The sequence below is a fragment of the Oncorhynchus nerka genome, linkage group LG23, assembly GCF_034236695.1.
Source record: "Oncorhynchus nerka isolate Pitt River linkage group LG23, Oner_Uvic_2.0, whole genome shotgun sequence".
NCBI classification, from domain to species: domain Eukaryota; kingdom Metazoa; phylum Chordata; class Actinopteri; order Salmoniformes; family Salmonidae; genus Oncorhynchus; species Oncorhynchus nerka.
In genome coordinates this window covers 50,173,904-50,197,826 of record NC_088418.1, presented here as the reverse complement: position 1 = coordinate 50,197,826, position 23,923 = coordinate 50,173,904, and the positions used below count along the sequence as shown (strand labels likewise).

The following is a 23,923-nucleotide window of genomic DNA, read 5'->3' as shown; positions in this document are numbered from 1 at the left end:
TGTGCCGCTCGGTCTTGTTGTCAAGAAGGCAGCAAACATAGTTCAGAAACATAAATATATTTTCCATAAAATATATGTTAGAATTTTCAAATTTGTTTTATGTGGAAAGGCAGATAAAGCCTTTTTATCAAACGCGTTTATGCAACAACAACAAAATAAACTACTTTTGCATGTGAAAACAGAATCATGCTCATTAAGCCTTCTCCATCTGCTTAACCTACATCACTTTTATTTTGAGCCCACTTCGCTGTCGGCCAAAATGGGGGACCTGGCTCATGCCTAGGAGGTAGTCTCGTTCCAAAACGTAAACAAACAAACTCGGTTCCAGGGCATTAATCGAATTCCCACATTTGGACTGCTGGGGCACATAAAATCGACGTGACGTCATATAGCACCTGCTTTGCAAGCGCATCCACCTCCAATCCCAATTTAGGGCTGGGCGGTAAATCGTATAAACTGTATATTTTTAATTTACTATGTACCTAGTAGGCGACACCGGTAATTCATCCACGGACCGGTTTGGGTTTTTATAATGTTAATGTTTAGTTTGTTAAATGTCAAAATTGAGTAATGGAAGTAAAACAAGTAAAACAATTATAACATATTTTTTTATTTCACCTTTATTTAACCAGTTAGGCCAGTTGAGAACAAGTTCTCATTTACAACTGCGACATGGCCAAGATAAAGCAAAGCAGTGCAACACAAACAACAACACAGAGTTACACATGGAATAAACAAACATACAGTCAATAACACAATAGAAAAATCTATATACAGTGTGTGCAAATGAGGTAAGATAAGGGAGTAAATAGGCAATAAATAGGCCATAGTGGCGAAATAATTACAATATAGCAATTAAACGCTGGAGTGATAGATGTGCAGAAGATGAATGTGCAAGTAGAGATACTAGGGTGCAAAGGAGAAGAAAAAAAATAACAGTATGGGGATGAGGTAGTTGGATGGGCTATTTACAGATGGGCTATGTACAGATGGGCTATATACAGGTGCAGTGATCTGTGAGCTGCTCTGACAGCTGGTGCTTACTAGTTAGAGAGGGAGATATGAGTCTCCAGCTTCAGTGATTTTTACAATTCGTTCCAGTCATTGGCAGCAGAGAACTGGAAGGAAAGGCGGCCAAAGGAGCATTTGGCTTTGGGGGTGACCAGTGAAATATACCTGCTGGAGGGCGTGCTACGGGTGGGTGCTGCTATGGTGACCAGTGAGCTGAGATAAGACGGGGCTTTACCTAGCAAAGACATATAGATGAAAACATAGAACTTACTAGCACAGCCAAAGAAACGTTATAGTCTATAACTCAGTGTTGGGACCATATACATTATAGGGACAGCTTCCGAAGCGGGAGAAAAGGCCTAGAAATCGGTTCAAAATAAGAACTGCCATTGAATCAATAAAAAATACATTGTCACAGAGGAAAATAAAACAAAATAACTTTATTTTTTTACTAAATAGAGGCATATAAAGACAAAAGAAATGTAAGTGTGTAAATAACACGAGTGCATGAAATGAAGAAAATGAAGGACTACAAGGAAATGATGGAATTGAACAAATAACTTTAGTTCTAATCTAGAGTGAGGCTACAAGAGGATTTTGATTCCTTTGAAAAGTTAATTGGATGCTTCAGTCAATTTTGTCCTATTATTTTTGGTTGACGTTTAGAAGAGTATAAAGCAATCAGTTTTAAAGCCAATGTCCTGTAATTCTGAACATTGTTTTCATGTCTTATGAAGTGTTCATACATTGCCTTCTGACAGTATTCATCCCCTTGATTTATTCCATATGCTGTTGTGTTTCAGCCTGAATTCAAAATGGATGACATAAAAATCTCACCCAACACACATATTTTTTGAAATTTTAGCAAATTTGTTGAAAATGAAATGCCTATAAGTATTCACAACCCCAAGTCAATACATGTTAGAGTCACCTTTGGCCGTGATTACAGCTGTCTTTCAGGGTAAGCCTAAGAGCTTTTCATACCTGGATTATACAATATTTGCACAATTTTCTTTTTTCAATTCTTCAGGCTGTCAAGGTGGTTGTTGATAATGGCTAGACAGCCATTATCAAATCATGCCGTGGATTTTCAAGCAAATTTAAGTCAAAACTGTAACTAGGCCACAGGAACATCAATGTTGTTTTGGTTAGCAACTCGTATATTTGGCCTGTTTTTCCTTTTCACTCTGTCATTTAGGTTAGTTTGTATTGTGAAGTAACTACCATGTTGATCCATTCTCAGTTTTTGCCGATCAAAGCCATTTAACTGTTTTAAAATCCTTGAATGGTTTCCTTCTTCTCCTGCAACTGAGTTAGGAAGGAAGCCTGTATCTTTGTAGTTTCTGGGTATTGATACACCACCCAATGTGTAATTAATAACTTCACCATGCTCAAAGGGATATTCAATAACTGCTTGTTTTATTTGTACCCATCTATCAATAGTTGCCCTTCTCTGTGAGACATTGGAAAACCTCTCTGGTCTTTGTGGTTGAATCTGTGTTTGAAATGTACTGCTCGACTGAGGGACTTTACAGATAATTGTCTGTGTGGGGTACAGAGATAAGGTAGTCATAAAAAAATGTCCATGTAAACTGAACAAAAATAGGAATGCAACATGCAACAATTTCAAAGATTTTACTGAGTTACAGTTCATATAAGGAAATCAGTCAATTTAAATAAATTCATTAGGCCCTAATCTATGGATTTCATATGGCTGGGCCTTGGAAGGCATAGGCCCACCCACTTGGCAACCAGGCCCACCCACTGGGGAGCCAGCCCCAGGCAATCAGAATGAGTCTTTCCCCACAAAATGGCTTTATTACAGACAAAAAAAAATCTTCAGCACCCCCCAACAGATGAAAATGCCAGATGTGGAGGTCCTGGGCTGGCGTGGTTACATGTGTTCTGCAGTTGTGAGGCCGGTTGGAAGTACTGCCAAATTCTCTAAAACGACGTTGGAGGCAGCTTATGGTAGAGAAATGAACATTAAATTATCTGGCAACAGCTCTGGTCTACATTCCTGCAGTCAGAATGCCAATTGCACACTCCCTCAACTTGATACATCTGTGGCATTGTGATGTGACAAAACTGCACATTTTACAGTGTCCTATAGGGGCTAGCCTACTTTATAAAGACTGTATTTCACACAATACATCATTGTTCAAATAGTTTTATGACCAGAAAAATCATGGTTTGTTTGAGGATGATGACAGATGGTTTTACTATAAAACACAAACCATGTCAAAACAGGACATCTTCGCGTGGGCAATAAAAAGGAAATCTACTTGAACTGAAAGATTCTACACTCTTGCTACAACATGACCAACAAATCAGTATTAAATCACTCAGGCTGTATCAATGATACAGGCTTTAATTATGGCCTTATACTTTTCAACCATCCTATTGTACCCTTGTATTAAAAAGGGACAACACTTTAAGAAGATTCATGGCTTTTGTGTAACGATACATACCTGGCCAAAACAATTAGGCATAGTCCAGAGATAGAAAAAGACATACTCAAAAGCAAAACTACATTTAATGAACAAGTTTAAATTGTGTATAAAAAATACAAAATTAGCTTTGAGAAAGAATTAGGACTTTCCAAGACAGATAAATAACAGTGCATATCTACCACAGGCGAGTAGCACTACCACAGACAAAAACAAGCACATTCTACCGCCGTATAGGAGATCTCAGGAGAATAACACCTAGTTAGTTTACATAAACCAATCTATGAGTAATAGTATAGTTTTGATACAATCCATATCACAGTATATGGCAACATTCACATAATGTGAATTCAACAGTATAAGCCTTTAATAGAACAAAGGTTATGGTAGGTTACAGGAGAAAGTTATCAAATTAGTCAACAATAACCCAAAAAATGATAAACACATACAAATAAATTAACAAAGAGAAATGACCACTTCCCCTAACATTCAATCAAACCTGAAGATTAAAGGAACATTCAAAAAAACTTGAGTCAGTGTCTGATGCCTTTATACATAAATACATGACAAATAGCGTTGCGTAGTAAAGCTTTGATCAAACCATCAAACCATGGTTGAAATAGCTGTCGTCATGCACTGAGTGTAGAAACCATTAGGAACGCCTTCCTAATATTGAGTTGCACTTCCTTTTGCCCTCAGAACAGCCTCAGTTCGTCAGGGCATGGACTCTACAAGGAGTCCAAAGCGTTCCACAGGGATGCTGGCCCATGCGGACTCCAATGCTTCGCACTGTTGTGTCAAGTTGGCTGGATGACCATTCTTGATACACACGGGAAACGGTTGAGCGTGAAAAACCCAGCAGCGTTGCAGTTCTTGACACTCAAACCGGTGCGTCTCACACCTACTACTACCGTATCCCGTTCAAAGGCACTTAAATATTTTGCCTTGCCCATTCACTCCCTAAATGGTACACATACCCAGTCCATGTTTCCATTTGTCTCTAGGCTTAAAAATCCTTATTTAACCTGTCTCCTCCCCTTCAACTACACTGATTGAAGAGATTTAACAGATTCCATCAATAAGGGATCGTAGCTTTCACCTGGTCTGTCTGTGTCATGGAAATAGGAAGTGTTTTGTACACTCAGTGCTAATATTAACCATATGCAGAGGATAAAAATACTGTATATTGAACATGATAGCTCACGGAATAATGAGTTTGCATTCATTTGGCATGTGAGCTTGCACATCTAGATACTAATATAACATATACATTGACTGAATGTCCACAATTAGGCTGCACGCATGCATTGACAGAGCTCTGCAATACCCCCGGTATGCAACATAAATACAGAATGTGTCCGTTTAAAAAAATCTTACCGTGGTTTGAAGAACATTTAAATTATATGAACATGGAGGTACAGAACAAGAAAATACATTTCTTGAAATAAAAGTGAAGCCAGAAGTAGCCTACATGAGGGATGTGTTTAGATGAAATTGACCTTGTACTGACAATTGTATAGAACCAGCCTCAATAGCCATGACAGTTTTGGGACGAACACTAAGAACTAAATGTTGGTGGCCTATTCACTACGTTGTAGTCTTGTCCATTTATATTCAAAAATATATTCAGAACTGTACTGTATTTTGTCCCAAACAGAGGCAAAGTGACAGACAAAAAATAGTGTTATTTCACCCCTAAGGTCATCATGCAAAAGATGTAGGTGGATTTGTACAACCGAGTCCTGCAGGACATGGAACAGTTATTGGAAGGCCTCAAACCTAAAGTACAATTACAAGGCATCAAATCTCTCAATAGGAGAAAACCAGGGAATCTTTTTGGTTGGCCCACTCAGCTAGTCTTTTGACATCATAGGCCCCTTCCCAGAACCCTGTTTGTGTTCACAGATTTGAAAGGAATAAATAAGTGTCCACTATACCATCACCTTCAGATATGCTCTAAGGGGCTAGGAAACTAAATGAAACTGTCCGTAGACTGAGATAGGAAGTGCTCAAAAAGTGCTGCGCCAAGGTCAGTTTGTGGGTTTTAGCTTATATTGGTTCAGGTGAGGACTGGCGATCGAGAGCGCTTGCATCAAGATCACTGCTTAGAGGGCACACTACATGCTCCCTTAAAACGTTTGAATGTGCTTTGTACGTACATCCAAACACTGAACAAGATCACTGGCCTTCCATATTAAACGTGCACTGGAAAGAGTATAGTGTCAATATCTCAACAGAGTACACCTGGTGCACAATCAAGGGTGGATATGACGACATTGGTTGTGTACACGTGTCCCTATAACAAATAATAAGGCTCTGGACAAATTCTTTAAAATTGCATCATTTCTTCCCACTTTTCACACCTCTGACATAATTTATCAAATGACATTTTCTACAGCTTTACCCTAACAATATTAGGTGTCCGATCAGTGATCATGTGGCATAAGGGAAAAAACCTTTCCTTTCAGAAAGTGACCAGGGCCGATGTGTGAGTTTGCACACACATATGTGTGAGGTACAGGACAGGAGAAGGCAGAGTGTGGATGGCTGTTCTCTATCCTAATGGATATGGCTCTATCCTACTACAAAAATATACAGTTCCAGAGGTCGCCATTTCTCATACAGCTTTTGTGAATCCAAAATTTCATATTGAAACCAAATTGTGAATATTCACAATCTCACAGCACTCGGAGAGAAAGAATCAATATTTGTTTACAGATATAATAGAACAAACCTCACTGCATCCTAGTACAGAACACAACATTTGATAAGTAGTCCAGCTGCTCCGGAATAGAAAGCAATCCCAGTAGACGGCCCAGGACGTCATAAAATCCCAACGGTCTCCATCAGACTTCTGTAGAGTGCCCTCCCCTAATCTTCTTCAACCCGGGGGGGCGGGGAGCTGTTCGCTGGGGCGTGGCGCATCACGTTCGCTCTGCTCGCCTGTGCTTCCTCCTCTCCTTCCTCTTTTGGCTGGTGCTGCTGTTTCTTCTGGCAGCAGGGCTTGTAGAGGTGGGGGTCTAAGAGTACCTCTCCGAAGCGTCCCTTGTAGATGATGCCACAGCACACTTTCTGCCTAAAACCCACAGAGGACGGTCAAGACAGCAAAGCACTATAGTGAGAGAGGGAATCAAATCAAACAAATGTACCATGAAGGAGGATTAAATAGGGCTAAGGAGTTTTTATTTAACCAGGTAGGCCAGTTGAGAACAAGTTCTCATTTACAACTGCGACCTGGCCAAGATAAAGCAAAGCAACACAAACACAGAGTTACACATGGAATAAACAAACATACAGTCAATAACACAATAGAAAAATCTATATAGTGTGTGCAAATGTAGTAAGATAAGGGAGTAAATAGGCAATAAAATAGGCCATAGTGGCGAAATAATTACAATTTAGCAATTAAACACTGGAGTGATAGATGTGCAGATGATGAAGGTGCAAGTAGAGATACTGGGGTGCAAAGGAGCCAAAAAATATAGGGATGAGGTAGTTGTATGGGCTATTTACATATGGGCTATGTACAGGTGCAGTGATCTATAAGCTGATGCTTAAAGTTAGAAGGAGATATTAGTCTCCAGCTTCAGTGATTTTTGCAGTTCGTTCCAGTCATTGGCAACAGAGAACTGGAAGGAAAGGTGGCCAAAGGGGGAATTGGCATTGGGGGGGTGACCAGTGAAATATACCTGCTGGAGCACGTGCTACAGGTGGGTGCTGCTATGCTGACCAGTGAGCTGAGATAAGGCGGTGCTTTACCTAGCAAAAACGTATATGACCTGGAGCCAGTGGGTTTGGCTACGAATATGAAGCAAGGGCAGGCCAACGAAAGCATACATGTTGCTGTGGTGGGTAGTAAATGGGACTTTGGTGACAAAACAGATGGCACTGTGATAGACTGCATCCAGTTTGTTGAGTAGACTGTTGGAGGCTATTTTGTAAATGACGTTGCTGAAGTCAAGGATCGGTGGGATAGTCAGTTTGGCAGCATGACTGAAGGATGCTTTGTTGTGAAATAAGAAGCCGATTTTAGATTTAATTTTGGATTTGAGATGCTTAATGTGAGTCTGGAAGGAGAGTTTTACAGTCTAGCCAGACACCTAAGTATTTGTAGTTGTCCACATATTCTAAGTCAGAACCGTCCAGAGTAGTGATGCTAGACGGGCAGGCAGGTGTGGGCAGCGATCGGTTGAAGAGCATGCATTTAGTTTTACTTGCATTTAAGAGCAGTTGGAGGCCACGGAAGGAGAGTTGTATGGCATTGACACCCACCCAATCTGGAAGTTAGTTAACACAGTGTCCAAAAAAGGGCCAGATGTATACAGAATGGGGTTGTCTGCGTAGAGGTGGATCAGAGACTCACCAGCAGCAAGAGCGACATCATTTATGTATACAGAGAAGAGTCGGCCCGAGAATTGAACCCTGTGGCACCCCCATAGAGACTGCCAGAGGTCCGGACAACAGGCCCTCCAATTTGACACACTGAACTCTGTCTGAGAAGTAGCATGTGAACCAGGTGAGGCAGCTATTAGAGAAACCAAGGCTGTTGAGTCTGCCGATAAGAATGCGGTGATTGACAAACAAACAAAAAAAGCCTTGGCCATGTTGATGAATACGGCTGCACAGTATTGTCTTTAATGATGCATTGATTATGAGGAACCCAAACTGGTGGAGTATAACATGAGATGTATTCATTTGTGCACACTGTAGCAAGGCATTTTGCAACAGAAACGTGTGTTTCTCAATGGACAAGTTCATGTAATTCCTCATTAGTTTCAGTCTTTTTGGTGCCTGATAAATATGACCCCGATTCCACCAGACCGGCCATTACCTTTTCCAGTAGGTGAGGTCCAGGAAAGAGAAGACTGGCGAGTGGGTGGCACCTGGTGAGAGTTCCACGTCCGAGCCCTCATCTGATTGGTTGCTGTAGCTGGGAGAATGGGCGGGGGAGGCACTGGAGGTGGTGCTGTGGGCGTCAGAGTCTGTGGGGGCCAGGCAGAGCACAATCAGAAACTCTTCTCAACTTATTCATAACGTAGCAGGCATGGTTCAGATAAACATCTAATATTCATTTTGGAATTAGTCCAAAAATATAAATCGAGGTCTCTTGTTTCACAGCCCTTTAGGAAGGATAAATAATGGAGAGAAGAGCTGTGATACATTTACTTTTGAAACACCAAAGTTTGCACTGCACAAGGCAGCGTAGCCGAGAGACAGAGTATCAGCTGCTTACTGTGTCTCTTGAGCTCCTTCTGCACTCGGCTGATCTGGCTTGGCCTGGCTCTATTCATCTTCTTGGACCTCACGGTCTTCCAGCTTGACCCTGAACCTTTAGCGTCAACAACCTGTGACACAGGAGAGAAGGGTTGAGTGAGGATGGATGTCTGTTTCCAAGGTAACTGCATGAATGTATAGAATGGCCTATAGGACAGCCAACAAACAGGGTGTACTGCATCTAAGGAAAAGCGGTTATTATACGCCTACAGGTGTTGCGTCAGTCACCCCCCTGTAAGTGTTGTCTTACGACTTATTATTTGGAATAGTGAGAGTGGATGGGAGTAGGACAGGGAGTATGGATGGATTCTGAGAGGCCTTACATGATTCCAGTTCTTTATGGATCCGGCTGGGAGTTTCTGCCACCTTTTCACCAGGAGAACACAGGCATTACAGATCTCCCCAAAACGCACCTCACTCAGCCTGGAGGGACACATTATAGAGGAGAGAATGAGGATGAGTTTCATATGGAGAGAGGTGTGTGTGAGAGAGAATGAATGATGACAGCCTTGAAGCTCAGTGCACGGTTATTATTATCCCTGCTCCAGTCAGTGGGAGTCGGTCAGAGCTATTTTCTGCCAGAGCGCTTCTCCTGTTGACTCACATCACTGGTTACCATAGCAATGGACTGACGCATACTGGCCCGGCCAATAGCAGAGAGGCAGAGTGACAAGGTGAGGATGTTAAACTCTTTAAATTCTGGTTTCAAACAAAAATACTTATTTAAATGAGATGAAAAGGGAAGTGTGTCCTAGTTTGAGTATTTTACCCAAGGAGTTGATCAATTATTTAGGTTATTGCATTGGGAGTTAAAACAAAACAGTCTCCAAAACGCAATGAATATCTAATTGCATTACAGAGTGCATGGCTCTAAGAAGGAGTCACATAGTCATGAGAATGAGCATTGACAAAAATCCTAAAAAGAATGTGATGACTTTACTGTCTAAATCTGATGGAGAAAGTCTTAAGGCCTCAGACCTCTCTACCCCCAGAGTTGAGCTGCAGAGGGAGGCTGAGAGCTGGACCTGCTCTGGGTCTGAGCCAGTGTATAGAGGAGTGGTCCACTCACCCGAAGCAGCTGGGAAAGTCCCTCTCGTAGCGCTTGCTGTCGGTGAAGCGGGAGCTGGAGGACTTGGCCCGACAGATACAGCAACCGTCTAGGCTCCGGTACATCTTGGGCTTGTGGAAGCCAAACATCTGGGACACACAGGAGATACAGGAATGAAGCAATGACAGCTTAGAATCACATGTGTTTATGTACAATCTATGGATATGTATTCTGGCAAGAATTATGATGACGCACCCATCAATCTATTTCTTGGAGAGGATAGCCTAATCACTGATTCAACAGTATACAGGTCGGGCGACTAACTGTTTTTATTCAAAAGGTTGACTGTTCATAAGAGTTTCCTCTTATCAACAGCAGCATGGATTAACAGTCTTCATAATTCACGCACGTGGCCGTAACTACATACGAGGACACAGAAGTCCGGACCTCGGTCATTTTGTCTAACGTGAAAAAATACAATTTTAAAACTGTCCCACGACTCCCGTCTACAGATCCCCCAAATAAACAAAACAACTCCTGAAGAATGACTGCAGAACTGGTAAGTCGTTTCTGATAGACATGTCAGTCAGGTGGCTAGCTGCCAGGAGACTTCTGATGTGGCAACGTTTAAGAGTTCTGGCTAGAATGACCAAACCAGCTAGAAGGATGAAGTAGGCTCCGTTTAACGGTGGCGTATCTCAACAGGATAAAGAAAAAAATGTACTGAGTAGTCATGACTTTGATTTAAAGAGAGCAAGTAGGCTACCGAGAGATCGCGGTGTGGTGAGGCTGAGGCACGCCTGCAGGAGAACGCAGAGGAAGCACTCAGAGGTTAGTACTGTGGTTCCCAAACTTGGAGTCAGTGCCTCATGTGGGGTGGTCTTTTGAGAAAATATGTTAGAATATTATCAAAAACGTTAGAAGATTAGTATACATCTACAATAGATCAATATACATCTTCCCTATAGGCCTATAATAAAATGCAAACGATACAGTTCTATGAAAATGTAATAAGTTTCCATTTCATCTGATGCTACAGTGTGAATCATGTATCATACTTCCCCCCCTGAACATTACAATTGTATCGCTAATAGGCTGTGTTTGTCGATTGACTGAGGTGAAACAACCTACAGCAGCCAAGTTTATAAATGGCCCAAATCAGTTTTGTTGTTCTCCAAATAGCATTTGGAAGTGTTTTAAATTGTATAGAAAAGCAGTAAATGAGCTTCAGGACCTCACTAAAAACCTGGTTATGGCCCTGTTCAAGCATTACTACGAACATAATACAGTCATAGGCCTGCATCACACAATCCCTGAGGAGACGAGCCCCCTTAATGCTTGCACGGCCCAGAGTTCCAGACAGAGAGAACTAGGTTATCACGTCAATGAGACCGGAACAGGACAGCCTGTCCATGTACCGTGACGCTGTTATGCAACCACAGTGCTGATGCAACAAAAAGCCATGTGGTCCCGGCTCCCTATAGCAGGGATGCGGGCATGTGGTAGCATCCATGTGATGCTCGCTTGTCCGTGGTAAACAGATCCGATTATGATGTGAAAACGGATAAAAGGGAGTTGATACATCGTGATTGAAGCTTTTTTTGTTTCATCGTGCCAAAGACATTAAAAAGGTTAAGCTAACCGCGGTGAATGTAATAGCCTACCTACATAAAAAATATATACACTGTAAAAGCCATACATGTGGCCAGCAGGACCAGTCGTGAATCTTTAGCGCACAAACGATTGTATAATACCAGCTCTGACGTAAACTCTACAAAAAAAAAGAAACATCCCCTTTTCAGGACCCTGTCTTTCAAAGATAATTCATAAAAATCCAAATAACTCCACAAATATTCATTGTAAAGGGTTTACACTCCGTTTCCCATGCTTGTTCAATGAACCATAAACAATTAATGAGCATGCACCTGTGGAACGGTCGTTAAGACACTAACAGCTTACAGACGATAGGCAATTTTAAGGTCACAGTTATGAAAACGTAGGACACTAAAGAGGCCTTTCTACTGACTCTGAAAAACACCAAAAGAAAGATGCCCAAGGTCCCTGCTCATCTGCGTGAACGTGCCTTAGGCAGGCTGCAAGTGGGCATGAGGACTGCAGATGTGGCCAGGGCAATAAATTGCAATGTCCTTACTGTGAGATGTCTAAGACAGCACTACAAGGGACAGGACGGACAGCTGATCATCCTCGCAGTGGCAGACCACGTGTAATAACACCTGCACAGGATCGGTACATCCGAACATCACACCTGCTGGACAGGTACAGGATGGCAACAACAACTGTCCGAGTTACACCAGGAACGCACAATCCCTCCATCAGTGCTCAGACTGTTCGCAATAGGCTGAGAGAGGCTGGACAGAGGGCTTGTAGGTCTGTTGTAACACCAGACATCACCGGCAACAACATCACCTATGGGCCCAAAGCCACCGTTGCTGGACCAGACAGGACTGGCAAAAAGTGCTCTTCACTGACGAGTCACGGTTTTGTCTCACCAGGGGTGATGGTCGGATTCGCGTTTATCGCCGAAGGAATGAGCATTACACCGAGGCCTGTACACTGGAGCGGAATCGATTTGGAGGTGGAGGGTCCGTCATGGTCTGGGGCGGTGTGTCACAGCATCATCGGACGGAGCTTGTTGTCATTGCAGGCAATCTCAACGCTGTGCGTTACAGGGAAGACATCCTCCTCCCTCTCTCCCTGTGCGTGATTTTCTGAAAGACAGGAATGTCAGTGTTCTGCCATGGCCAGCGAAGAGCCCGGATCTCAATCCCATTGAGCACGTCTAGGACCTGTTGGATCGGAGGTTTGAGTGATAAGACCCCCCCCCCACATAAATGTCCAGGAACTTGCAGGTGCCTTGGTAGAAGAGTGGGGTAACAGCAAGAACAGGCAAATCTGGTGCACTCTCTTCCACGAGGAAGAGATGCACTGTAGTACTTAATGCAGCTGGTGGCCACACCAGATACTGACTGTTACTTTGGATTTTGAACCCCCCTTTGTTCAGGGACACATTATTCAATTCCTCTTAGTCACATGTGTGTGGAACTTGTTCAGTTTGTCTCAGGTTGTTGAATTTTGTTATGTTCATACAAATATTTACACATGTTAAGTTTGCTGAAAATAAACGCAGTTGACAGTGAGAGGACGTTTCTTTTTTTGTTGAGTTTATATAGGCCTCATTGCCAACATGCTTCGAAGGATACAAGGCGGGGCGGCATGGCGCCGACTGTACACTGAACAGGTGATGTGCTTGCGAAATTTACTACGTTCAAAATAACTGATTTTAATCGTTTTTCATCAATAATTGGATCAAATGAAAACAAACACTGCATTGTAGACTGGTTTTTAGAATAATATATATATATTTTTTAAAGACTTGCATGTGTCGAATGTACATCGATCACCACCCACCGAGAAAGCACGGTCCCCTCTAGTTCTCCTGCATCATAAACTGCATCTATATTCAGACACAATTTGACCTTACGAGTACGAATGCTGCTTCTACCAGTTCGTGAAACCACCGAAAACAATTACTACCACGTGACACAACACCGCTGCTGCTATACTGTTTCTTTCTCCACGTCTTTGTTATCAGAATTATTGTGCGTCAGTGCGCAGTGGGAAGGTTCCAAACCCACGGCCGGACTGTAAACACATGCACGTTTCAGAGAAGCTGGTTGCTACCCACTGTTAGGAAGTTTATTAACACAAGTGTTAATTATTTAAGGATAGAATACCTGAACAACAGTCCATGCATGCAAACAAGTTACAGGGTTGAACAATATTGGAAGGGGACCAGTGGCATGTTTGGCGCTGAGCCACACACCCACCTAGCACCCAAATGTCACTCACAAACGACATCCAAAATCTTTTACTCAGACTGTAATCGTTACTTGATCAAATAAAAAAAGGTTATAACGCAACGAAATGATTAACTCCTAGTCAAGTATTCTAGCCTACACTGTTTGCATTGAAGGTTTTGTTGATGCGGCGGTATGGTGTCTAATGAGAACGAAACCAGCCTAGTCTACATAACATCAATACGTTATTTGAAAATAAAAAATATTACATAACTATTTAAAATAGTGTTGTTACACAAAAACAAAACATTTGTAGGACTTTAGTCCTGATCAAAGAATGTGAGCATTCATTGTCACTGGATACCAAGCAGAAGAAGAAATGAGCGCCCAACACGAATACCATTTCCAGTGTGTCATTCGCTGACAAAACACAGAAATAAATGTGAATTAACTCAAAGTTTAAAACAATTTAGAATAAGAAATTAACGTTTAAATTGCTTTTTAGAGATATTTAACCATGTTAAATTGCCTACATCCTCGAATAACTTCAGGCATAATGTGAAGCTTGACAGACAGTCAATTCTATTTCAAACAAAGTAATGTCCTTACCTTGATTTATAATCAATGATGGAGTTGTAATAGGTATAAAAACGTCGTTAGTAAGCTATTTAAACTCATGTAACAATGAATACACCATTAACGTCCACACCGTTCGGATGTTGCAGTTTTACTTGCGTGTCTAGGGAGAATCTCAATTGTTTAAGTTCGCGTCCTCGCTCCTCAACTTGTTTTCAAAACCCATTGGAGGAAAATGTCAGAGGGGCGAGACCTCTGGCTCTCTCAGCCAATGGATTTTGAGAAGGAAGCGAGGACACGAAGATCTCTATGAGTACCGAAATGTTTACGCATGCGCTTTTGGCAACTCCACCATTTTCTGATTTTCTTCAATCAAACCAATTTACATAAGGAACTGAAGTTTTGACTGCGTCTGCATTCTATTGTCCATATAAGGAGGGGAATTACGCGGGAAATGAGGGGTGGAACCAGTTGAAATCTGTGCGCTGTGAATCGAAGAAAGGAGGCGTGACTACTCCAAAAATATAGAGGCAGCATGTCTGTAGGTAAGCTACATGTGGTACGTGGAGCACATTAGGTCGTTTTAACAGACAATTTAGTCTATGTTAAACAAGTAGTAATGCAATAAACACGAAATGAAAAAGTTATTAAACTAGAAAACATTCGTGAAATAACAGGATGTTCCATGTATGTAACAATAATTGGTTTGGTAGGGAAAAAGGAATCAGAAGTTGCTCAATGAGTAAAACGTATTGTTTGTCATTGAATTCTCATGAGAATCATATGTCATCTCCACCCATAGAGGCGAGCTCAGTATCACAATGGACATGTATTTTACCCGAGGGCTGGGCACACACATGAATCAAACATATTGAGCAAGTTTTTAATGAAGTGCATCATAAATATCAGAACAGTTATCATTTACTTTCACATAGGACTCCATTCATTACATGACCTCCTCCCACTGGACATCCAGTTTACACATGCACTTGTAGGAAAGGAAAGGTTCCGTAGTAGCATTGCCTACCTAGTAATGTTAGGACAGATATTCCACCCAGCGGGGGACAGCCTTTGTCACAGGTTCATGTAACATGAAGACAGAAGTACAGTACAGTACTACTGAATGAGTCTAGCTGTAGCGGTGTGTTAGGAGAAAGTAGACAGTCCAGTCGCAGAGGTACAACTGCATGCCGTAGCACTTTAGGAGATGCAAAGAGGGACCCTTATTCTCGCCACACTACTGTAGACCGACACTTTGCTCACAGCTATGCGCTAAACACCTATGGATGTCGATCGTCCTCCTATGTTTGTTGCTTCTTGATACACAAGACAGTAGGAACCTAGCAGCAGGACCAAACTGTGAATGTTACAGAAGGAACGTCACATGGCTCAACATGCAGCATGTCATTTCACAGGCGGCTCTTTGCCCCGGTCGCAACCAGTGTCTCAACGTTTCTTGATGACTACCACAGTTTAGAGGAATAAATACATCAAATCAGAACATTAAAAACTACATTTGCTGTCCTTTTTTTTGCGTTAATACTGGAAAAGTACTGTGGCCTAAACACAGTTAAAAGTGTGATTCGATATCTGTCAGTTGTTTCCCCTTTTGGTTGGGTTCAAATCTATTGTCTGGTCATAGTTAGCCTCAACATTTTCGTCCACATGTATTTTGATGACCTTTTTTAGTACACATGCATAAAACACCCTATTTACACTTGTTGTTACAGAAATATAAGAACATGTTCATCAAGGTTGATTGAAAAAGTGGCAAGAGATATATTTTAGATTGAAAAATACAACCAGCTAGAAATAGTCCCAGAAGGAGTTAACACTCACCAGAAAATAACCACTTATCATAGGAAGAGTTGAGGCATTTATGATAAATACATCATTAGGGGTCGTATGTATAGGTTCTTATTGTTTAATATTCCACATGTATCACATTAATAAGGGGCTGGAACATTTCAATACCACACAGAGTAATGTAGAGGAAATGTCCATATGAGGTCAACAATCACACACACACACAGTGCATGACAGAGACCAGGATGAAGTTGAATACATTGGCCATTATGATTTCTAACAAAAATAACATTAGGAGAACACATTCACTGAGTGTACAAAACCTTATGAACACCTGCTCTTTCCATGTCAGACTGACCAGGTGAATCCAGGTGAAAGCTATGATCCCTTATTGATGTCACTTGTTAAATCCACTTCAAATCGGTATAGATGAAGGGCAGGAGACTAGTTAAGAGGCCGGTTAAATAATGATTTTTAAGTCTTGAGACAATTGAGATATGGATTGTTTGTGTGTGCCACCCAGAGGGTGAATGGCGAGACAAAATATTTAAGTGTATTTTTACGGGGTATGGTAGTAGGTGCCAGGCACTGGTTTGTGTCAAGAACTGCAATGCTGCCGGGTTTTTCACGCTCAACAGTTTCCTGTGTGTATCAAGAATGGTCCACCACCCAAAGGTCATCCAGCCAACTTGACAACTGTGGGAAGCATTGGAGTCCACATGGGCCATTCCTGTGGAACGCTTTTGACTCCTTGTAGAGTCCATGCCATGACGAATTGAGGCTGTTCTGAGGGCAAGGGGGAGGTGCCCCGAATCGCAATATTAGGAAGGTGTTCTTAATGTTTTGTACACTCTGTACATAGACACACACAGTTTGAAATAGGGTCAGGTCAATGCCTGTAATTTGTTTGGAATGTCCATGCAACCCTAGAAAAGCCCCTGCCCCCCTAGGAAAGACCTCTCCAATTCAGCGCAGTGTTTGTGTCCGCCAAGATCTGCTAGCCAATCACAAAGCAGAACAAAGATCCAGTCCAACACAGTAGGTGTATATAGAATGAGCCAACATCCAATCAAAAAGCTGCATTGCACACAGTGTAGTGCTGAAAGCAGATGAGTCCAGTTTTTCTTTCCATGGTAGTCATCTTCACCCAACTGATGAAGTTTCATCAACTTATATTCCCAGTGCAGAGACTATGGAGAGGCAGCAGGGGCAAACAGTCACTTTCTGTTTTTGGTTTCCTTATTCCTGGCCTACAATGACCCACAGGCATGCTTGCTAATGCTAACGCTAGCTGAAGTTGGAGCAGGATCCAGCAGACAGAGAGATGGCAGACAGGATCTCCATCACACAGGCTAAAAGTGTCCATTGAAGAGCTACCTACAGTGGGCTACACACATCGAGCACATAGGGAAACATCCATGGGTTTTCTTTAAAAACAGTCCCTTCTTATTAAATATCAAAAAGGATATTTTCAAAACCACAAGCTATGTAATAATAATACTGCATCATCACTCATCAATGATTCAAAGCCCAAACTTCTGTTCTGAAGCAGTGGAATCGATTGCTTTGGTAGCGAACAGTCTCTGGTCTCTTTCTAAAGTCCTCAATCTTTACTTCCCTCCCTATAAGACTTTTCCCAGAGTGAATCAGCTGAAGCAGGCCTCGACGACGACAGGGACAGTGAAAGGGCAAAAGGGAACAGAGCAAGGGTTTGTGGGTAATGTGGTCCTGGACTGGGTGGTTTCCCAGCAGGCTGTGCGGTAGGGGTTAAAGGTCAATGCCCTTGACGAGCGAGGCCTCCAGGGTGATGGGGAAGTCGTGGAGAGTCTGCAGGACAGCGATGAGATCGTTGACCGTGGTCCGGTCCCGCAGCAGAGCAGACTCCTCGTACATCCGCTGGATCACTGGACACTCCACCAACAGAGGGAGCCACTGAATCAGCAGACGATCTCTGCAGAGCGAGAGGAGATAATTAGGAGTATGTTTGCTAAAACAGCTGGTTCCATGTTACCAGTGAGACTATTTAGAAGTGTGATGTTGATTCCCAATACAGAGGGATGCTTTGTGCCAATAACAACTACAGCTCATTTTAAAAATTTAACCTTTAACTAGGCAAGTCAGTTAAAACACATTTTTATTTTATTTACAATGACGGCCTACCGGGGAACAGTGGGTTAACTGCCTTGTTCAGGGGCGGAATGACAGATTTTTCCCTTTGTCAGCTCAGGGATTCGATCCAGCAACCTTTCGGTTACTGGCCCAACGCTCTAACCACTATGCTACCTGCCGCCCCAGTTCTGCAGCCCCATCTCTGTCTCACTGCGTGTGAGTGGCGCCCTCACCTGGCCCCCAGGCAGACAAGCAGCTGGAACTTGCCGTCCTTGCCAATGTTCCTGGGCGAGGAGTTGATGGCACTGACATAGTGACAGAGAGAGACACAGGTCAGGCCCAGGGGCTCAGCAGTCTCCTGCATGTCCCCCATCTGGTCTGCTGACTCCATGTAAGCCACCGCCTTCTCTGTAGAGGGGGGGGATATGTTAGGGAGGTGGGAGCAGAGAAGGAGAACAGGAAGAGGAGACATGGAGGTAGGGTCTACTGTAGAAGAACTTTGTAACAACTCCTAAACAGAGGTTTATAAAACACATTTGATTGATTGATCTGGAGCTAAAAAGAGTATGTCAAGTCTACAGGGGTTCACGCTCCATTATACTTGAACCTTTGACCTGTGCCTGTGTTGTGAATATTAATGCCATTTCATACGACAGCTGAAGCAGCCGTTTCATACGACAGCTGAAGCAGCTGTTTCATACGACAGCTGAAGCAGCTGTTTCATACGACAGCTGAAGCAGCCGTTTCATACGACAGCTGAAGCAGCCGTTTCATACGACAGCTGAAGCAGCTGTTTCATACGACAGCTGAAGCAGCTGTTTCATACGACAGCTGAAGCAGCTGTTTCATACGACAGCTGAAGCAGCTGTTTCATACGACAGCTGAAGCAGCTGTTTCATACGACAGCTGAAGCAGCCGTTTCATACGACAGCTGAAGCAGCCGTTTCATACGACAGCTGAAGCAGCTACCTGCAGGGTTACTTTGAGTATCAAAGGGACTTTTTAAATGGACTATTTTATTTCCATTGGGGAAGTACAGTATGCCATATCCCAGTTGTCACCACTAGAGGGAAGCCTATTACATAGATCTATAATCATACCATAAAGATGGATAGCGGGTGCACCTGAGCACCTTCATAGAAGAAGAATAACCCCTCAATCCATCTCAATGCATCATACGGAGGGAGAAATGTGTGGTATTTCTAGGTTATCCCACTAGATGGAGGCAGCGGTGTGTAGTAGGTAGGCCACTCACCCACAAAGTCCCAGACAAAGACAGTCTTCTGGAAGAGGCGGGCGGACTTGAAGCCGTTGTGGAAGAACAGCTCCAGAGCCCCGACCAGACCGACCTCACCACACAGCAGGATGGTCAGACTGCCCCTCTGGGGAGAGAGAAGGAGGGTGAGAAGGAGATACTCAGAAAGAGAGCTTTCATATCATTTCATTAACCTTGGAGACTTAAATTTTTTTAAAAAAGGTACCAATTGTTGATTCTCAAACAACAAACATAATGCAACACTACCCTTTTGAAGCACCAATTAGAAACAGTGAAAATGTTCACTTAAAATCAACATAACATTCCCTTTATTCTCCTCAAAAGATTAAAAAACATTGTTCTCATTTTCCCCCTCACAGAGTTCACCGGCATGCGACAGTGGAGAGCATTTATACCGCACTATAAAGGCCCTAACATTAGCTGCGGCTAATGCTAAACTATTCCTCCAGTTAAACTAATGTAGATGCTGAGTTAACGGCTCTCTCCAGGGGTTTAGACTTGTTTCACTTTCATTAGTTGTATATACGGGACACGCATGGTATACATCGTCCAATGAAATGCTTACTTGAGAGAGAGAGAGAGAGAGAGAGCGCCCGGAGGGGAGTAATTCTACAGAGAGAAGAGTATATTTAAAGAGAGAGTGTACAGAAAGGGGGTTGAGGGGATTGTTAAGCACTAGAATGAGTTCATCGTGTTCAGAATGAAAGAGAAATAACATCTGCTCTCTGCCCTGACATAATTCCCCAGACAGAGCACCTCAGAGACTATTAACCTGCCAGATGAGGAGAGTGCTGCAGCAATCAAATCTATTATACAGACCCCTCACTGTCTGAACTCAAATTAACAGACTAAATGGAGAACATGGAGCAGGTGGTTGTTATTTTCTTCTCTCAGGTCAGTCTCACACTTTCTCTAACACACACACACACCTCCTTCTCAGGCTTGTGGAAGTGTTTGCAGATGCTGTTCACTGCCTCGCCAATGGCCTCCTGGATTTGAGCTGAGGTGGGCTCTGCAACCGAAGAGAGAGAAGAACAAAAAGTGAATATCTATAGTTATGATCAACAGTAAATCAGGTATTGGTTATGTTATGCCGTGTCATGTCATGAAGGGGTGTTACTCACTGTATCCGCGTCCTCCCATCGAGGTGATGCTGGCGCGTCTGGTCTGACCCGGCGAATGCTGCATGTCGGGCGTTCGACACCCTCTCCCACAATCCTCATCTGCGTTGGGCGATGCCAGCTCACCTATCAGAACACGCTCCAGACTGCCGTCGTCCACGCCTTTGCCAAGCCACCGCCCACACGGGAACTTGTAGGTGTGTCCTGTGATCTCGTTGCGGACCATGACACAGTCCACCAACCATTTAGCCAGCAGCCCAGAGTTATCATGACCCAACTGGACTGTAGTCAGCTTACCCAGGTTCTGACACTATAGAAAAAGACGAGAGAGTGAGAGAGAGAACGAGAAGAATCAGCATCAAGATGTCATTACCGGTACATGTTTTTTCTACATTAATTCACAATGATAATTCAGAAATAATCTGTTAACAACAACAGTATGACTGCTATTTCTAGAACTATGCAGTGTAATCTCTATCGAATCTAGTGCTACTCATCTATCCAATTGATCAACTAATTGATCAACTAAAAGTCGACATCAGACCAATATACAGCCAATGACAGGTGAGTATTCCCACAATATGCCCTTGTATGCCACTTAGGAGAAAGTTGCGTCCCCGTTCCAAACCCTTTAGTTGAAGGTGAGCTTGGTGCATTGAGTGAGATTTGGCATTGGTCCTGAGGGTCCTGAGATCCTCAAAAGGTTCTACAACATCGAGAGCATTTTGACTGGTTGCATCACTGCCTGGTACGGCAATTGCTCGGCCTTCGACCGCAAGGCACTTCAGAGGGTAGTTCGTACGGCCCAGTACATCACTGGGGCTAAGCTGCCTGCCATCCAGGACCTCTACACCAGGTGGTGTCAGAGGAAGGCCCTAAAATGTGTCAAAGACCCCAGCCACCCCAGTCATAGACTGTTCTCTCTACTACCGCATGGCAAGCGGTACCGGAGCGCCAAGTCTAGGACAAAAAGGTTTCTCAACAGTTTTTACCCCCAAACCATAAGACTCCTGAACAGGTCATCAAATGGCTCCCCAGACTATTTTTATTGTCACTAACTATACATTCATGTACATACTACCTAAATTGGCCTGACCAACCAGTGCTCCTGCACATTGGCTAACCGGGCTATCTGCAGTGTGTCCTGCCACCCCCCAACCCCTCTTTACGCTACTGCTACTCTCTGTTCATCATTTATGCATAGTCACTTTAACCATACCCACGTGTACATACTACCTCAATCAGCCTGACTAACCGGTGTCTGTACGTAGCCTCGCTACTTTTATAGCCTCGCTACTTTTATAGCCTCGCTACTGTTTTTCACTGGCTTTTTTACTGTTGTTTTTATTTCTTTACTTACCTATGGTTCACCTAATACCTTTTATACACTGTTGGTTAGAGCCTGTAAGTAAGCATTTCACTGTAAGGTACCTGTTGTATTTGGTGCACGTGACAAATAAACTTTGATTTGATATGCATAACATCAGCATCATGTCAAGGAAATGTTAATGTAATGTTAAACTACACTAAGTGGCATTCAAGGACAAACACATAAATCTAGAACACCATTAATACACTATAACCAACAGACGGTACACAGACCAAACCATTGGTGAGTGAAGCCCTCAACCCAGAGAGAGAGCTGGGTCGTATTCATTAGGCCACACCGTAGCAAATTGTTTTGCAACGGATAACAGAAAAAGGAGCGTTTGTTATTGGACACCTTCAGGTAGTCCCTCCCCTGTTTCAGTCAGTTTTCTTCTGTTTGGTCCCGAATGAATACGACCCTGGATTCTATGGTACACAGTGAACATTGAGTCTGGGATGATCCAAATGGGTCCGGTGGAAGAAGGAGGGAGAGGGAGATGACGTTTCTAACCTTGAACATGGCGTCGATGTGAGTGTGTGGCCTGAAAGCAGACTGGGGAGATGAAGACACGTGTTAGGACATGATGGACAGCATGAGTGGGAGAGGATGGACTTGGGTTGCTGGTTTCTAGTAGACTACCCTTCACCAGGCTACAAACCAGGTGTGTACCCAAATCATCACCATTGTAACAAAGCTCCTCTAGAGAGATGCTCTACAAAGCTATACTGAAGTTAGCCATCACCCAAACTGCTCACAAAGCCACAAAGAGCTACCACCCAACACTAGTGAACACGGCACCACTCAGAACAGTAGAGATTATAAAAAGGCTCAGTAGGTAGAGACATGCACTTCCTGTGAGGAAGGAAGTAGGAAAGAGGAACAAACGAGAAGTCTGGGTCCATCCGCTCATTGTGCCAGGCAGCATCTCACAGAGTTAACTACTATTCAAGCACACTTCCAATATCTACCAAGTGGAATCAGCTACATGAACCCAACTTTTAACTCATCAACCCCAGCTCTGAGTGGAAGGTATCAGAGCAAATAGTCACACAAAGATGAATGAATGGATAAATGAATGAGTGAAAGAGGAGATAGGGGATTAGTAGTAAGTATGGGATGGTAGAGAGCGAGTTAGACAGTGTATTCTGCCTTATGAGACCATGCGAGATCATGCCACAAAAAGGGAACAGCCATCCACTTCAGCCCAGCGGGCAGCGAACAACGACTTAGTGACGTTCTCAGCAAAACCATCAATCAATGCTGATATAACCTTGCTGCAGAACGTCACAGAGACATGAGAGGAGGCGTGGGGGCCCTGGCTGTAGGGTCATAGTTCAGACTCACATCGAAGGTCATCTCCAGGACGTTCTTGGTGATCTGCCTGACGCCCGAGTCGCCCAGCTCACCCGACACACACACCCACGGGTTGGAGGTCGTCATGGCGTTGCTCAGCTTCTTGATTGGGATGATGACGGCACGGTACGGGATCACTGCAGGGACAAAAAAAAAGTATTTCATTCCAACAGAGAAAGAATAAATGTATTCATATTTTTATAGTAAAATATAACTAGGGCAAACTAAAATCGGGGACATTTCAGTGGATTGCACTGCTTTAGAGTAATAATTCATTTATGAATTTGGCTATAAAAAATTATCCCAGTTTCTCTAAAGGCAGACAAGGGTTCCAGAGAAAGCAAACCCAGGGCTATTGATGGTGTGTGTGTGTGTGTGTGTGCGCGTTAAAGAGAGATTTTTTTATGGTGCTGCTTTAGTGCAAACTGCTATGTGAATAATGTAATCCTGCTCTCAACCTTTGATTACATGTACATAGCCTCATGCTTTACTCAGGTTAATATCATCTCTGCCATTGGTCCAAGTTAAAGTCCTATAAATCTACATTAACCTCCATGGAAAACAGTGATCGGACAAGGCAAGCACACCAATTAGGACTCTCCAAAGCCTACCGTCCACCCTCTCCCCAGTGGCTGAGTGGAAAGGTTTGCTGTTGTTGACTTGTGGTAAGTTAAAGTGGTTGACTTGTAGTTACATTGTTTTAGGTAGTGTG

At 43.1% G+C, this 23,923-nt stretch overlaps 2 protein-coding genes across 3 annotated transcripts in view; both read right to left on the bottom strand.

Moving 5' to 3' along the window:
* Positions 1-3,528: 3,528 nt before the first annotated feature.
* LOC115107001 (SIN3-HDAC complex-associated factor-like) lies at positions 3,529-14,403 on the bottom strand. Of its 2 annotated transcripts, none has more exons than XM_029630299.2 (6): positions 14,211-14,403; positions 9,805-9,932; positions 9,059-9,158; positions 8,695-8,806; positions 8,293-8,443; positions 3,529-6,537 (listed from the first exon to the last, which is right to left on the bottom strand). In XM_029630299.2, exons 2-6 carry the CDS (start codon positions 9,930-9,932, stop codon positions 6,333-6,335), a joined length of 696 nt encoding a protein of 231 aa, XP_029486159.1. In that variant the 5' UTR covers positions 14,211-14,403; the 3' UTR covers positions 3,529-6,332. The 2 variants fall into 2 exon arrangements, with proteins under 2 accessions (XP_029486159.1, XP_064864270.1); XM_065008198.1 differs by lacking the exon at positions 14,211-14,403 and adding an exon at positions 12,294-12,484.
* A 643-nt stretch (positions 14,404-15,046) lies between these two features.
* Positions 15,047-23,923, bottom strand: part of LOC115106999 (DENN domain-containing protein 5B-like) — a 77,989-nt gene continuing 69,112 nt past the window's right edge. Inside the window, 7 exon segments of the mRNA XM_029630288.2 lie at positions 15,047-17,934; positions 18,326-18,500; positions 19,348-19,474; positions 20,298-20,380; positions 20,493-20,799; positions 22,369-22,410; positions 23,203-23,348. Coding sequence (XP_029486148.2) covers positions 17,751-17,934; positions 18,326-18,500; positions 19,348-19,474; positions 20,298-20,380; positions 20,493-20,799; positions 22,369-22,410; positions 23,203-23,348 — 1,064 coding nt within the window. The 3' untranslated portion in view covers positions 15,047-17,750.